A 17,818-nucleotide genomic window follows, 5' to 3' on the forward strand; every position below is an offset into this window, starting at 1 on the left:
GGTGAAAATTCACCCAGTACAAGTTAAAATGCAAGAGAATCTTTCAGTTTCAAGTGAGTTTTGAGTGCATTAGACAGATTCAGTAAACTATAACAAGCTAATGATTCACCCGCAAATCTCAAATTTTATGGAGAAAATAATTTTTGATTTGTTTCAGATGACAGGAGAAATTGTTTCAGCAGTTTCTTGTTGATTGAAAGATATCTATAGAGACATTTCATGCACTCCCGACTCCAAAATGATCAGAAATTGTATGAATATTAAAAAAATTAATTTGCAGGATTTGCGCATCGCTGTCGAGGCCAGTATCTATTGCCCATTCCGATTTTCGTTTCGAGATGGTGATCTGACTTCTTGAACTGCTGCAGTCCCTGTGGTGCAGGTACACCCACAGTGCTGTTAGGAAGAAAGTTCCAGGTTTTTGACCCAGCAACAGTGAAGGAACGAGATACAGTTCCAAGTCAGGATACGGAGTGTCTTGGAGGGGAACCTGTAGGTGGTGGTGTTTCCATGTGTCTGTTGCCCTTGTCCTTCTCGACGGTCACGGTTGTGTATTTGGAAGTGTTCCTGGAGTGCATCTTGTTGATGGTACACATTGCTGTCATATCCGTCTGTAGTGGATGCATTGCCAATCAAGTAGGCTGCGTTGTCCTGGACGAAGCTGAGCTTCTTGACTGTAGCTGGAGCTGCACTCATCCAGGCATGTGGGGAGCAATCCAGAAACATAGAATTTACAGTGCAGGAGTCAATTTGGCCCATCGAGTCTGCACTGGCCCTTGGAAAGAGCACCCTACTTAAGCCCACAGCTCCACCTTATCCCCGGAACCCAGTAACCCCACCTAACGTTTTTGGAAGGGCAATTTATCATAGTCAATCCATCTAACCTGCACATCTTTGGAGTGTGTGAGGAAACCGGAGCACCCAGAGGGAACCCACGCAGACAGGGAAATGAAGTGCAAACTCCACAGTCACCCGAGGCCGGAATTGAACCCGGGTCCCTGGAGCTGTGAGGCAGCAGTGCTAACCACTGTGCCACCCCTCCAAATATATTCAAATCGTTTCTGTAAAATTAACACCTCACCATCAGCAAACTTCTCAGCGCACAATAGGTGAAACAGTTTCTCCTCATTTTCCACAATGGCAAACTGATTTTCCAATTTATTGCAAACTGTTCACACAATCTTGACCCTTTATGGCTGGAAGCTCCACTGAGAAGTCAGATTTCCAAAGGAACTCTTCACAGAAACAGTGACTGTTCCTCATTTTCTTTTTTTTAAATATAAATTTAGAGTACCCAATTATTTTTCCAATGAAGGGGCAATCTAGCGTGGCCAATATGCCTATCCTGCACATCTTTGGGTTGTGGGGGTGAAACCCACGCAGACACGGGGAGAATGTGCAAACTCCACACGGACAGTGATCCAGGGTCGGGATTCGAACCCAGGTCCTCAGCGCCGTAGGCAGCAATGCTAACCACTGTGCCACCGTGCTGCTCTTGTTCCTCATTTTCATGCGACAAACCCACGCATCTTCAGAAGTTGTGGCAGACCCATCACTGTTTGCCAATCAGGTGCTGCTTTCCTTTTCCACGTGCATCCAACTGGAACTGCGGATCAGCTGGGTTTGTTTTGTTCTAATCTGGAGCAGCTATTTTTATTGATAGAGTCGTCTACAATGACAGCTTCACCATTCACAATGTTCTTTCCCTGTTACACATCATTTGAGCAGATCACCAATGAGCAGTAGCCAAGGAAGTAAAGCATGCACAACAATCAAAAGTACTTGCCCATTTTGCTACCATTTGTTTTATTGACACAAATTAAAATATATTTGTAAATATCATGCAAATGAATATTGAGAGGACATATCCAATAGTTAACAAAAATTACTAATACAGACCAAACAAAAATGCAATTCAGCACAAGTGGCTGGCAGGCAACTCTACAGTACCACAGCTATTCCTACTTCTATTCGCCTTATCCTCCTCTTTCCTCCATATTCTCCCACATCAGTTCAATTATTATTCTCCACGCAATTTTTATTCTCCATGCTTGACCAGAAGAATTCAAACCGGCCTTGACCACCAGTGTAAAACAATGAGAAAGTCACTATCTGATTTTAAAAAGCAATAAGACCCAGAATTGATACCTTTTGGAGCCAAAGTACATAAGACAACATAAACAACATGTTTTCTGTAACTATAGCAACAGATATCCTTCCAAGAGGGAAAGAAATACAATTCTACAGGATATCGGATCTTTGGAGTCCCCTCACCAAGTTTCTGATTTACTACGCCAGACAGACGGGGAGCGGATGCAATTAATCGATCTATGGGGGGAGAGAACCCCTCATCCTGGTTTCAGTGATCAGCTCAAAAGTGGTATTGTCAGACAGTAAGAGTGCAACTAGGGATAGGACAATGCCCAAGAAAGTGTTGGAAACGACAAGAGGCAGGTTGTTTGATTTACTCACTGTTATACTTATCTGGGCACTGCAAAATGTTTTCATCAATTTAGTCAATTGTGAAGAGTGATGATCTCTTAAATAATGTGTCCCTAGAAAAGGGGTGTTGCTTCGTACAGGGAAAATTTGAGAAAGGTGATTACTTCAATTTTAGCTACTGTATAGGTTAAATGGCCGAACCGGAAGTAAATCCCAATTGAAAAAACCTATAAAATAATTTGAGTAAGACATGAACCACCTCAACTTGACTTAGAAAAATCATAGGCAAGCTTCGGTGGACTCATCGCACCCAACATGGTGTCGGGACAAGGCAGTTGAATCTTGCGAGAGGTCACAAGAAATTTGTGATGCTCAGAATTTTTCCCGAGATTTAACAGAATCTCACGAGGTGTCGTGATCTGGATCTCATCTCACTCACTAGGCAAGATCCAGGCGTGCATATTTAGGGTTCTCCCAGGGCATGGTATTCACCGGCCTCACCAGCAAGGCCATGCTGGGGATGGTGAAGGGGGTCAAACGATCATGGCTGCCTTCAGAATTGGTGCCGCGAACCCCACGCAATTATGACTTAAAGAGTGGTCTCGATTGGAAGTTTCTTGCCAAGCCCCAAAAAAACCCAGCAAAGTGTCGTTGAACAGCAAGGTCTTTCTTAGTCAAACGTGCTGTTCAAAGGACTTTTACTAGAGTCCCCATAACTCTCCCAATACTCATACATCACATAGTGCAATAACATAACCAAAAACTACTCCGGCTCTTCAGAATCCATCTCCAATCTGTATGCCACTTTATAAAGCTTATTTACCAACTGAAGTATGAATATACTGTACGCAATTGTATTTTATCAAATTGCAAGATGCGTCAATTCATATGAAACATAGTTTTACTGAAAATGTATTAGTCTTAATAAAACAACATAACTACAATACCTGCATTAGTACAGCTCATGGGAAGAGGTCCTCCAACTACTCCTAAAGGTTTACTGGAAAGGTTAGAATTGGCCCAGGTACTATGTGCACTGAAATCTTTACCTGCATTGGCAAGTGGGGTGCTCTTGGCATTTAATCCTGTAGAATCAAAAAATGTTTTATTTTTATAATTGTATTACCTACTTTTAATGATTGCCCATCAGTTATGGAAATACAAACAAGGTTTTAAAGACAAATAGGTGAAATAATTGTTGTTTTGAATCTACTTTGAGATTTTGAAAAAAGCTCTTCAGCTCTATCTAGTTGATTTTCATTAATTTTACCATACTGAAAAAAGAGATGTGGAATATCTTCCTATATGAGGAAGTTAGACAAAGGAGAACCAGTGGACGTGATTTATTTAGATTTCCAGATGGCCTTTGACAAGATGCCATATAGGAGACTGGTAAATAAGTTAAACACCCATGATGTTAAGGATAGAATCCTGGCATGGATAGGGGATTGGCTGACTGGCAGAAGGCAGAGAGTGGGGCTAAAAAGGTCAACTTTAAAGTCAACTTCAGGATGGCAGCCGGTGACAAGTGGTGTGCCTCACGGGTCGGTGCTGGGACTATAACTTTTCACAATATACATTAACTATTTGGAAGAAGGAACTGAAGGCACTGTTGCTAAATTTGCAGATGAAACAAAGATATGTAGAGGGGCAGGTAGTATTGAGGAAGCAGAGGGGGCTGCAGAAGTACTTGGACAGGCTAGGAGAGTGGGCAAAGAAGTGGCAGATGGAATACAATGTGGAAAAGTGTGAGGTTATGCACTTTGGAAGGAGGAATGGAGACATGGACTATTTTCTAAATGGGGAAGTGCTTAGGAAATCAGAAGCACAAAAAGAAACTTAGGAGTCCTTGTTCAAGATTCTCTTAAGGTTCATGGGCAGGTTCAGATGGCAGTTGGGAAGGCAAATGCAATGTTAGCATTCATGTCAAGAGGGCAAGAATACAAGAGCAGGGATGTACTTCTGAGGAAGTATAAGGCTCTGGTCAGACCCCATTTGGAGTATTGTGAGCAGTTTTGGACCCCATATCTAAGGAAGGATGTGCTAACCTTGGAAAGGATCCAGAGAAGGTTCACACGAATGATCCCTGGAATGAAGAACTTGTCATATGAGGAATGATTGAGCACTCTGGGTCTATACTCCGAGTTTAGAAGGATAAGGGGAGGATTTTATTGAAACTTACAGGACACTGCAAGGCCTGTGGACATGCAGAGGATGTTTCCACTAGTAGGAAAAACTAGAACCAGAGGACACAATCTCAGACTAAAGGGACGATCCTTTAAAACAGTGATGAGGAGGAATGTCTTCAGCCAGAAGGTTGGTGAGTCTGGGAACTCTTTGCTGCAGAAGGCTGTAGAGGCCAAATCACTGAGCGTCTTTAAGACTGAGATAGACAGGTCGTTGATTAATAAGGGGATCAAGGGTTATGGGGAGAAGGCGGAGAATGGGAGAGAGAAAAATATCAGCCATGATTAAATTATTCAGTGGAGCATTCGTTGGGCCGAGTGGTCTAATTCTGCTCCTATGTCTTATGGTCTTATCTTATGAATATTGAGATGACACATTCGATAGTAACCAAATACCAAATAAAAATGCAATTCACCACAAGTAGATGGCAGGCAATTCCACCATAACCCAGCTATTCTTACTCCTATTTTCCTGGTCCTCCTCTTTCCTATTCTCCCACAATAATATTCTCCATTCTTGTCCTGAGGCATTACATACTCAGCTGTGCTGTTAACAATGGGTTAATAATTGAAATCAGAATTCAATTTTTAACTCACTATAGGTGAATTCAATATTCCCACTTTGTTCCAAGATCCAAAAATCATATATCTGTAGGAGGTTTCATCCTATATTCTTATCCTGCAGAACCATTTAACCATATGTTTTTTATAACAGAGGACAGGAAACCACTGAGGTTAAAAAGAATACTAGTAAGATGATCAAAAAGTGATTAGATGACACAAAGCTTTGGGTTTCAGGTCGAAGGAGCAAAACGGAGGGTGGTAACTTGTCAATTATTATACCAATCGTAAACAGAAACCAGGGAGTAGGTGCAGATAGTGAGACATAATGATTATATTAATAGTCATACAAACAAAAATTACACTAGGTGCAAGTTAAAAATTAGCCCAATTTTGCTGCAATTTCAAAGCTTACATTCCTCTTCACTCTCCCCAATAATTTGTTCTTTCCTATTTTAGTAAACATATATGTTTTGTTACGAACCTGGTAGATACCTGGATTGTTTCAGATAGTGATACTTGGCTGAAGAAGCTCTAGATGCAGTTGTATCTAGTTGAGGCATTATAATGGCTGTAGGCATGTTGTTGCTGTTTGATTTACTATTTGAAGACGTGAAATCTAAAAGACTTCCCATTCTGTAACATAGGAGTAGTTTAAGTTAAAAAAGAAAAATGCACAAAATGGCACATTTAGCCATAATAATGGTCTGCTTACTTAAACTGTGATTCTTGACTTTGTCTTTTTTTATCATTTAAATTTGCATTTTTAGTTGACGAACCAAATCCCAAATCTCCTGCATCATTCCAGTTGTTGAAATCTTTCAAGACAGCATGACTCCATCGTCGAGAACAGCTTTTTGCCTTGGTGCTGCTGCATATATTTTCCTCCGTCCTGATTGCTTTCTGAGATCAAACAAAAAATGCATCAGGTATTAAAACAAATACTGGATGTCAAATTGTAATATTCAACATTTTTCACTGGAATCCTTGATAACAAATCAGTTATAAAGAACTTTTCACACAGCAAACTATACTGAGGAATTTCAGAGGCATGATCAGGCCAAATAAAAATGTCTGTTGAGCCAACGTGATACAGAACAAAGCCTAAGCAGGAGGCACTTAGGGAGGGAATTCAAGAGTGTGGTAAAGTACCTTGTCTGGCTGAACTTACAGCTGCTGTGATGCAACTAAAGGAATGTGCGATGTACAAGGTGCCAAAATTGAAGGAACGCAGAACCCCTGGGCATGTGTGCATGCGGTAAGTAGCTGGAGGACTTGGGTGTTACAGAAATAAGGTGGGAAAAATATATGAAGAAATATACACACTAATATGAACATTTTAAATTGGGGATATTCAGACGTCAGAAGCCTAAATTAGTTAGCTAGGAATATAGAGAACATGGAAGACTGGAGACTTGAACAACTGCATTCTGGGATAAAGTTACATCACAGAAAAGATTGAGGAAGGGAGGAGACAGGCACTATTATGGATATTCATAGAATTTACAGTGCAGAAGGAGGCCATTCGGCCCATCGAGTCTGCACCGGCTCTTGGAAAGAGCACCCCACCCAAGGTCAACACCTCCACCCTACCCCCATAACCCAGTAACCCCAAAACTAAGGGCAATTTTGGACACTAAGGGCAATTTATCATGGCCAATCCACCTAACCTGCACATCATATAGAAGTAGACAGCTTTTGTGATGGGGATATGGGGTTGGATGTCGAGATTAGAGCTGTCTCGAATACCGAGGTTATTAATAATCTACTTCAACCCGAGACCCTGAACAAAGTGGGAAATGGAATCAGAGACAAATGTAAGAAAATTGTGGAGCATGTTAAAGATAATGGTTTTCAGGGAAATAGCGGTTCTTCTGTGACTGGGTATCAGACAACCGAGGAAATGAAACATCACGAGAGATGGTAGAGAGTTGGAGCTGGGTGCTGCAAGCCGACATACAGAAGCTGACAGTAGCTGGATGATATTGGCAAGGGGCAGATGAGGAACAAAAGGTGAATCCTTGGTGTATTGTGGCGATAATTGTGTTGAGATGGGAGGGCATCCATCGCTAGAAGTGGTTATAGTTAAATAGGCAAGAGTGGTGTAGTGATATTCAGTTATCAATATACATGATCAATGTATGTAAATGTAGTAGTCATTTCAACACTAGATGGCGCATAGTCAGATACTACAAGAACTGATTTCCCGCCTTTTCTAAGTCAGATGATGTAGATGATGATGTGATTCAGAACAGTGAACAAGCAAGACAGAATAGCTAGAGTGAGAGAAGTTAGAACTAGTTTGTTACAATAGTGTATAGTCAGATAGTTATCTGTATTGTACTTCAATTCTTTTTTTTTTAAAAGACAATTTTATTGAGGTATTTTTGGCATTGTAAACAGTAACAATATGCATTAGTGTGCAGATACCAATTACAAAAAAACAGTGCAAATAACAGTACCACCCTCGCAGATAGACCCGCCTATTCTTCCCCCCTACACTACACTATTCTACCCTCCCCATGCTGACCATTAGTTCCCCGCGAAGAAGTCGATGAAAGGTTGCCACCTCCGGATGAACCCCGATAGTGATCCTCGTAAGGCGAACTTGATTTTTTCCAAGCCGAAAAAGCTTGCCATGTCCGACAGCCATACTTTGAGGGCTTTGAGTCCCTCCAAGCCAACAGTTTCCGTCGCCGGTCTATCAGGGAAGCAAAGGCCACAACGTCGGCCTCTATCCCCTCCTGTACTCCCGGGTCTTCCGACACCCCAAAAATCGCCACCTCTGGACTCATCACCACCCTTGTTTTCAGTACCCGGAATATTACGTCCGCAAATCCCTGCCAGTATCCCCTGAGTTTTGGACACGCCCAGAACATGTGGACACGGTTCGCTGGTCCTCCTCCACATCTAGTACACTTGTCCTCCAGCCGAAAGAATTTGCTCATCCGGGCCACCGTCATGTGGGCCCGGTGAACCACCTTGAACTGAATCAGACCGAGCCTGGCACATGTTGCGGGTGCATTAACCCTCCTCAGAGCGTCTTTGTACTTTAATTCTTTATTGTTAATTTAGTATCAAGTAAAATGATCCACAGTTTATTATTTTATTACTCTTTAAATAATTCATCTTTTACCAAGAAGAGTATTGGCCATTTTATCATCCTGGTGGATTCAAGTGTAATATATATATATATATATTAGATAAGTCATTATTTAAAATATAACAAGTGGAACCAAACAAGAGCTGTTCAATCAAGTTGGATAAAGAAGATAGCCATTGGAGCATGATGTGACTGATCATGTCAACGATTGGACAAGGAGGAAAAAATACATCCTTTGTCAGAGTACATTGAATTTGAGACTTTGACTGGAGCTGCAAAGATAATAAATTCAAAAGTCACAAGATAAAACCTTCAGCATTGCAAACTTGGATGTGCATCATTAAATGTGCATCACGCACATCTCTCAAAGCTGCAGCACACAGGTAGTTAGCATATTCAACAAGGTCAACATCCTGCAGATAATTGTATTAAATACACTTTTATATATGTTTAAATAATGATGCAAAACATTTTGGTTACAATATTTTTCACTGCTCAACAGATATCACCAGAGCAATAGAAAAATCAAGATTGAAAAAATATTGTGCAGTTTCACTAAAAAGTGACCAAAGGGAAACATTACTTAATTTCATTTGTGTAAAAAGATTGATTCTTGAATAAAGTTGAAAATGATTATATTTTCATGCTAAATGGTTGTCAAGTCCAAAAAATATATATATTTATTTTCTAAATATCACACCATATGCTAAACTATTTAATTGTAGCAATAACAATTGTACAAAATTCCTAACTGCCAAAAATAATCTGCAGTTCTAAGCGGCAATTTCACAAGACCATGTTCCTAATGGAGAACAGCATTTGCAGAGAATGCAGATTAACAGAATTACCTCAGAATGCAGAGAGTATAGTACTTTGGATCAGGTCTCTTGCAAGTATAATACAAATGTGATAAAGTCACATTGTTAACTTCATTGAAGCCGACTCGTGACAATAAGTGATTTTCATTTCATTTCATTTTTCATTTCATTGTAAAACAAATTCTAAAATAATTGATCAGTTTTGTCTTGCGCTAAAAATAACTTTACAATGCTAACCAGTACATTCACTACCACACAATATTGTTATTCCTAAATACAAAAAAAATCTTACTTGACACGTTTTTGTATTGATTGAAGGTAAAATATTTTGATGGGGTTTTTCTTGTTCACTCTGGTTTCCTCTTTCAAGTGAACCAGGTGCTAGATCTATTTGCCGTGCACACATTTGATGCTGAGAGGATGTAATTTGTTGAAGTGGCTTTGAAGGTGGATGAGGATGATGCAGAGGTGGGGGCTGAGGTGGAGGCTTCAGCTGATTAACTGGATGTTTGTATTGCATTTCTCTTTGCTGCTTTCCTTGTTCTTGCACTTGCTGAGGTGTTCCCAGAGCTTGACCAACATGGAAATAGGGATATCGTAGTGCCTACAAATATAAAGGAATGCAAAAGATCATACTGAAGCATTCTGAATGAATAGATGAACCCTAGATGACTCGATGGGCAAATTATTCATTATATCACATAAACCAGAAAGGTAGCATATTCAATCCCTAATCTGTACTGAAATTAGCTAATCTGAGTGTGATATTCAGGTATGCTTTAAGAGATTCACCGTTCCTGGGTATAACATGGTACATTTCCAACTTCTACCCAACTGGAACTGTAGATCAGATGAGAAAGGATTTAGCTGTAATAGCCTTTCTACTTAGTCTAGTGATGTCCAGATTCAAAGCTCACAAAGAATGGGACAGAGAAGTTTAGAGAAAGGATTTAGCTGTAATAGCCTTTCTACTTAGTCTAGTGATGTCCAGATTCTAAGCTCACAAAGAATAGGACAGAGAAGTTCAGAAGGAACGTTTCTTTCTATGGAGTTATGACGAGTATATCTTTCAAAACAGAATTCTGATCAGTCAAGCTCCTGCAACATTACACAAGGGGAGCAGTAAAAAGTTAAACTGTTTTATTTCAATACTCCTGCATACCAGTGAAAAAATTCTTAAATCAGTTCAGAGAACCTCCTACCAAAAGGATGTAGACACCAAAAAGAAACCAAGTAGCAGAGACTACAGTTATGTTAAGTGTCTTTTTTGGTGATTTTAAAGTCTTAACATGAAAGCTTTCCCCAAACCAAAAGAATAGTGGGAGCATTTCACATCGTTCACATATTGAGCAGCATCAGCAATCAACACTAATATTCAAAACCACAGAATTCCACATACTGGTCTGACAACATCAGGCCAGTAACAGTGAAAGCACTGATTTTTAAATTGAGCTACAAACAGCAATTAAATTGGCAGCATAAATATTTGGTACATCTATGCGCGCGATTTAACCACTGTGTTGCGCCCAGCGCAGATCTGGGCACAGTAGTTAAATACTGGGAAAGGCCAAAATAGAGATTTGCACCGGGTGCGAACCAGTTTGCTATCTAACTGGTCCGCTCCGGATGGAGAGTTCTGGATGACTCCCATTTCATTAATCTTCATTTGCATTTATTTTCATCACATTAGCAAGATTGAAGTCAAATACAACGGCCTCCTGGGAGTTAACCGACCTCCATTAAGTTTATCAACCGTTGCGAATTGAGGAAAGAGTTTCAGTCTGTTCAGCCTCGCAAAATGTACATCCTCTCAGTTCTGGTATTGTCCTTGTAAACGTTTTTTGAACCTTCTCTAGTGCCGCTGTGCCTGTTTACAATATGATAGCCAAAACTGTACACAATTTTCCATGTGTGGTCTAACCCAGGTTTGAGGCACTTTTAACATCATTTTTGTTTTTTAAATTCTATGCCTCCAGAAATGAATCCCAGTGCTTGTTATCTTTTTAAATGCCCCATTCACATGTGTCACTACTTAAGTGATCCGTATATCAATACCGTTAGACATCTTGCTCCTCTACCAGATTTAGTCTCATTTCCATGCAGTATTGGCCTCTATAATTTTGGTAGAAAAATGTGACATCTTGTTTGTCGACATTCAAGTTAATTCCCAATCACTGAAGAAAATTTGCTGGGAGGATCACAAACATATTTTGGAACTTGTTTTATTTCTCTTCCATTAATTTACAAGTGTACAAATCTTCACACCCAGCCAGAACTAATGAAAATCTACGATGATTTTAGCCTAAGCTGGACGAATTAGAAGTGAAAGCTCTCCTTCAGTGTTGCAAGATTCTATGATTTTACCCTTTCTACAAGTCAACTGCGGGTAATGACAATTTTATACCAGCACTAGCAGCATACATTTAAAAATTGATCAGTCTAATTATTGTCTAAAAACTCACCTGGCTTGGAGTTGGTCGCTTCTTTGGGTCCCATTGGAGCATATCTCTCATGAGCTGAATAGCCTCACTACTTGCATTAGGAATCAGAGTCTTGAGGTTATTGGGGACACACTGAGGCCATCGGAAGTTCATGGCTGTTGCAAGCTGAAAGCCTTCTGACCAATTATTCTAAGAGATGGCAATTAGAAAGTTGTCTGATACAAGTATACACATTATCAGAGAAATTAAGATATATGGACAACCCAAGTTGCCATATATTTCATGAATATAATTTCGAAGTTCAGAAAATTAAGAGTACTTTTAAAATGCAACTTGAATCTAGTGTACAGAAATTTGGACTGTTTAGAACAAAACATTGTCCAAGATGAGCATTTTCTGGGAGACTTTTGAAAGTGGAGGGGATTGGGGAGACTATGGCGAATTACAGAGGTGAACAAAGTGAGCAGGCATAAGGAGCGAGATGCAGAGGACAGATGCATTCGTGACTGAAAGATTATTTACTGATGGTGAAACAGTGGGTTCAAAGAATGAGCAGTAAACAAATACATGAGCAAAATATTGTGAATTGGAAATAATTTATTTTGTAAATAGGTCTGGCAACATCTGTAGATAGAGAAACTGTTAATATTTCAAGACAATGGCCTTTCATCAGACCTGGGAAAAGTTATAGATAAACATCAGTTTTGAGCAAGTTCAGAGTCAGGGGTGAGGGGGTGCGGGGGAGTAGAAGAAGGAAAAGGGAAGGTCTGTGATTGTGTGGAGGGCAAGAAAGATTAAATGGCAAAACAGCTGGTTGTGCAAAGCAAAGGGAGTGGTAACGGGTCAAGCAAAGAAACAAAAGATGTGTCGAGGGAATGTGTCCAAAAAAGGAAAAACCAAAACCAACAAAAAGTGGAAAGAAAAGGGGGCAGAGGCTAAGATCTCATTCAACACCTGCCCTTTTATTGTCTCCTTCTGATCATCCAAGGCCTCAAACACTCCTGAAGCCACGGACAGGCATGGAAATGAGCAGGATCTTAAAACTAAATAGTTGAGACAAGAAGGATGAAATGGGGATACATTATGATAAGAGTAGGGCTTTTGTATGGGCAATGATGCAGGCTGTTGTCTTCTGAATAAGCCTAGTAAGTAAAGCAGTAGAAAAATCCCACACTTAGATAATGAGAGAGTAGATCAGAGATTTTGCCATGGCAAGACAGCATTGGAGTGGCTCCATATGGTGTGACTGGAGTTGAAGGGCAAGTAGTCTTGGTAATGGAATGGATGCGGGGATGGGCCCTTAATTATGGGTTGAGCATCATGCTAAATTAGTTGGCTTTCCAGCCCAGAATAGCATGGTTGTTGCAGTACAACACTTCTAATATACATAAAAAGCGATTTTCAATAAATGCAGGTGCAGCATTTCTCTCTTCTTCTTGCACAAAAGATGTCAAAACTTTAAGTAAAAATCACAAATATGTAAAAACTGCAAGATTGTTTTCTCAAAAATTACAATGGAACTCTACATCTCCAAGTCTTCCCTTACCCCTAATAATAGACAGGCTTTTAAAATCAAAGCTTAACAGCCGAGTACTATTTCTTTATTTGTCTTCTATCCTTCTCTTTATATCAATGGTGATGGCATGCGTTACGGGCATCAACAGTCATCAACGCTTTTCAATTTTAAAATAACTGCAACCAACGTAATAAAGTTTTATACCTTTTTAGGTGTTCCTAAAACTTGGCAAATTTTGAAAATCTCATCTATTTCACTCGAACCAGGAAAAAGAGGTCTTAGTGTGTAGAGTTCAGCCATAATACAACCAACAGCCCACATGTCAATAGGAGAGCTATAATTTGTTGATCGCAGAAGAACTTCAGGTGCTCTGTACCTGTAAACAAAAAAGAATAAAAAATGTGTGCATGAGAATAGAAATGTTGCAATGATCAATACGATTTGCTCCTTCCTGAAAAAAAATCAAATTCACAGAACTTTTTGGCTTCACCGGAAATAGACTAACTCCACCTGCTGGTTAAACTGAGGCAATTATTTGTGCACTATATAGAGTCATAGAGCTTTACAGCACAAAAAGAGGCCCTCCAGTCCATCATATCTGCACTGACCATCAAGTACTGATCTATTCTCATCCCATTTTTCAGCACTCAGTCCATAGCCTTGTATGCTATGGAATTTTAAGTACTCAAAATTATGTTTAAATGTTGAGGGTACCCACCTCCACCAGGCTCCCACCATTCTGGGTGAAAAAGGTTTTCCTCAAATCCCCTCTAAATCTCCTGCCCCTTACCGTAAATCTATGGCCCTTGGTTATTGGCTCCTCTCTAAAGGGAAAAGTTCCTTCCTACCTAGTTTTGTAAACCTCATTCAGTTAACCCCTCAGCCTTTCCTTCTCAAAGGAAAGCAACCTCAGCATAACCAGCCTCTCTTCATAGCTGAATCGCCTCAGCCAGGCAATATCCTAGTGAATCTCCTCTGGATCTTCTCGAGTGCAATCACAACCTTCCAATAGTGTAGCGAGCAGAACCTCACAGTATTCTCGGTGTGGCCTAACGAGCATTTTGTACAGGTAGATAACGTGGTTAAGTAGGCATTTGGGATATTTGCCTATTAGCCAAGGCACAGAATAGAAGAGTATCCCAGATGGCTTCTTAACCACGTTATCTACCTGTCCTGCTGCCTTCAAGGATCTATTGCAGAGAACCATTTAAACTCCAACAGATATAAACACAACTAATCGGAAATAATTGAAGGAACATTTTTTTAAAAAGACAACCTTCCAGCATTCTTAAAATTACTTTTATTTTGAAAAAATTCACCAGTCATTCCACCTTAATTTAACCTTAAGGATCTTTTGGCGCGATTCAGCAGACTTAAAACTAAGCCCGCTATCGGGTGGGTTTGGCGGGGTGATTCTCGACGGCTGTGGCTCTGAGAATCACCCTGCTATTCAACGTCCCTCTGCCATTTTTTGGGGGCTCAGGGGAGTTTCTCTCTGCTGAGGCTGCAAGATTTCCTGCTGCCGAGCTGATCACACCAGCAGGAACAGCTGTTCACAGATCAGCTGTTTTAACCATTTAACCAACGCCATTTTAACCAACAGCGCCGATCATCTCCCGGCCTCCTTTCAGCCCCCCCACCGCCCCCCCCCCCAACCAAGCGCGCCCCCCGACGCTTTCTGCTCTTCCTTCACTCCCCCGCCCTACCACTCAACTGTGACAAGGTCCCCAGGAACCCCCCTTCCCCCTCATCCACCCTCCAATTAGCAAGACACCCACCCTCCAAGCCTGTCCCCTGGCAATGCCAACCTGGCACTGGCAGCACCACCTGGACATCCTAGGCAGGGTGGCAAACCTTTAACCCACTAACTCTGCAATTTTCTTTTTTGCTTCAGATAATTATCCAATTCCCTTTTGATGGTCATGATTGAATCTGCCTCCATCACGGCCTCAGACTTGATAGGCCAAAAGGCCTCCTTCTGTACTGTGATGATTCTATTCTATCATGGCTGATTTACTTGTGTTTCAAATTCCACATTTCTATCTACCCCGATTACCTTTGATTCCCTTTCCTAACAAGAATCTATCTACCTCCACCTTAAAAATATTTTAAAATGATCCCAGCCCCACCACCTTCTGAGGCAGAAGGTTCCAAAGTTGCCAACACAGAGGAAAGAAGTCTCCTGATCTCTGCCCTAAAAGAGCGACCCCTAATTTTTAAACAGTGCCTCTGAGTTCTGGACTTGCCCACAAGAGGAAACATCCTTCCACATCCACCTCGTGAAGACCATTCAGGATCTTATATACTTCAACAAAGACACCCAGACACCCCTTATAAGGCTTTCAGGTCAAGCAGGTTTAAAAATCACACCGGCTGCTAAATTCTCAAAGACAGAAAACCAGTGATGAGAAACCAGTTGCTTCAGCTCAGACTGTCTACAGACAGCATTCAAGGACCAGTGCTATATTAATTATATGCAGGCTGAGTCACACAGCTCCCACACATTCAATTGATCATTATGCCGCTGCAGCTCACGTGTGTCCACTCAGACAAGGGACAATACTCGGTCTGGCAGTCATCAGATGAATACATGCTTGACGATATTATAGTTAAATGTATGTGTCCCGATTATGATTGGTTAATTATACTCATATGTTATGCATCAAGTAATCCTAATTATTAGTTGTGAATGGAAACAGACAATTTCTGCATCTTTTGATTGGTATATGTCATTCATTTGGATAAGCAAAGGGATAATTGCCCTGTATTTGCCATGTTTGGGGAGCTGTCAAGCCACCTGATGGATACTTAGCTCCCCTACTACAGTTTGAACTCAAACTCTGTCACCTGGTCAGCTGGGAAGTGAGGAACATTATAATTGAATAGGTGTGAAACACCTGCAAAATCCTGCACTCTTCTAAATTCTTCTGCAACAGGAGTAATTTTCTAATTACATGGTTGTAGCATTAATCTGCAACGAAACAGTGTCAGTGTTGGTATGAAATTTTGCAAGAAAGGTTAGCGGCTTGAAGTCCATTTAAGTAACGGTCCCTGCAAAGTTGTTGGAGATACAGATTTCAAAACGTTGTACAACCAACATTAAACGTAAAGTCTCTTTTTCACTAGTGGAGAGAATTTTTACTGGAAAGAATTCAACTAAGAAAAGTAATTAACTTGCCATTCGATCCCATCTCATCCTCCTGTCATAAAACTGCACCAACACCTGCATTGCTGGCCTCAACGGCCATTTTAAATGGTTTACCAGATAATTCGGCACTGCTAATACTGGTGTGTTAAGTCAGTACAGCTTTCAAGCTATCAAGGGCACTTGACATTCCTTTGTCCACTCAAATCTCTTGCTGTTTTTAAACAAGCTTGTCAGGGGGCCACGAAAATGCTGAAATTTGGAACAAACAAGAATCCACTTATGCCTTTATATTGCAAAACCCAATATCAGGCACTGGTGAATCCAAGATAGCCCTTATTTTTGCTTCTCTGCGCACTACTTGGCCTTTTCCCAAAGTGTGGCCCAAATAAGTTACTTTTGCTTTGACAAATTCACTTTTTGCCAAGTTTATGACTAAATTATCCCTTTGAAACTAATCAAACAATTCGTTCAAGTGTTGCAAATGTTCCTCCCAGTTTTGGCCGAACACAGACAAATCATCAATAATCCTTTAATGACCTTGGTGGTTAATCTTTGAAAGGTTGCTGGTGCATTTTTATCCAGAAAGGCACGACTTTTTGTATTGATAAAGTTCATCCGGGTTACAAAAAAATATATATTTCTTTGGCTGTGACAAACCTGGTCTGGTCCTCAGGTCACCTCCAGCAAGTACCCCTGCAGATGCGTCATTAGCACCTTGCCAAATACCTTTGCTTTAGCATTCAACAGTGATACAGCCCTGTAAGACCCACACTCTATGGGATTGTTGTCCTTCTTCGGGATCAAAGAGAATGCTGCCACGCACCCCCGCCCCCCAAGAGTGTCATGAAACATTGCCAACAAGTGCAGTGTTTACAAGGCCACAAACTGTAGAATTCCACCAGTGCCTTCCCAGATAGAAAGCCTCAAAACCCCTTCATTATCCGGAGCAGTAACCAGCCCTCCCTCCCAGTCCTTAAACTGGGCTATCGCCTTTGCGGCCGCCTGCAGCCTTAACTGGTGAGGCAATAACCAGCTGGCAGTACTCAAAATGCCCCTCGAAAGCGACCAAGTTGGCTCACCCACTTCCCTATTGATTTCAGCTCGAACTCCATCTGTTTCTCTTTCTCTCCGTTAACAACTCTGCTATGGAGACCATGGAACATTGCTGGTCCACTTCCAGAATGGAGTCAACCAACCTTTGCCTTTCTACCCTTCCAACCTTTTCCATGTAGGTCCATATAAAAAATTATCTCTCTCCTAACCACCACCTTCAACGCATCCCAGAAAGTGAAAGGAGAAACTTCCTCATTCTTTTGTTAAAACCTACATAATTCCCGATGGCCAGGCTGCACTTTCACAAAACCCCTCATCTGCAAGGAGCGTCGCCGTATCCAGCCTCCATGGGATGCCCTGGACTCGGCCGACCTCCTGCCACATATTGTCCCATTTATTCCATGGATTTCAACTTTGTTGGCACGCCTATTATATGATACTTCAAATGCATTTTGGAAGCTCTCATACACTATATCAACTGCATTACCCTCATCTACCCCACAGCCTCAAAAAAAACTTAGTTCAAAAAACACCATTTTAGTTCTCAAAA

The 17,818-nt window shown here is 40.9% G+C and overlaps 1 protein-coding gene across 4 annotated transcripts in view; it reads right to left on the bottom strand.

Moving 5' to 3' along the window:
- The window catches only part of mak (male germ cell-associated kinase), a 74,850-nt gene that overhangs the window by 4,938 nt on the left and 52,094 nt on the right, over positions 1-17,818 (bottom strand). For 3 of the 4 annotated variants that reach the window (XM_038800436.1, XM_038800437.1, XM_038800439.1), the window contains 6 exons: positions 13,272-13,443; positions 11,573-11,740; positions 9,403-9,714; positions 5,905-6,092; positions 5,674-5,825; positions 3,390-3,527 (listed from right to left, as the gene is read on the bottom strand). In XM_038800436.1, coding sequence (XP_038656364.1) covers positions 3,390-3,527; positions 5,674-5,825; positions 5,905-6,092; positions 9,403-9,714; positions 11,573-11,740; positions 13,272-13,443 — 1,130 coding nt within the window. The remainder of the gene's footprint in view (positions 1-3,389; positions 3,528-5,673; positions 5,826-5,904; positions 6,093-9,402; positions 9,715-11,572; positions 11,741-13,271; positions 13,444-17,818) is intronic. The other variant, XM_038800438.1, reaches the window with a different exon arrangement.

This window comes from Scyliorhinus canicula, chromosome 6, assembly GCF_902713615.1.
Source record: "Scyliorhinus canicula chromosome 6, sScyCan1.1, whole genome shotgun sequence".
Lineage (NCBI taxonomy): Eukaryota > Metazoa > Chordata > Chondrichthyes > Carcharhiniformes > Scyliorhinidae > Scyliorhinus > Scyliorhinus canicula.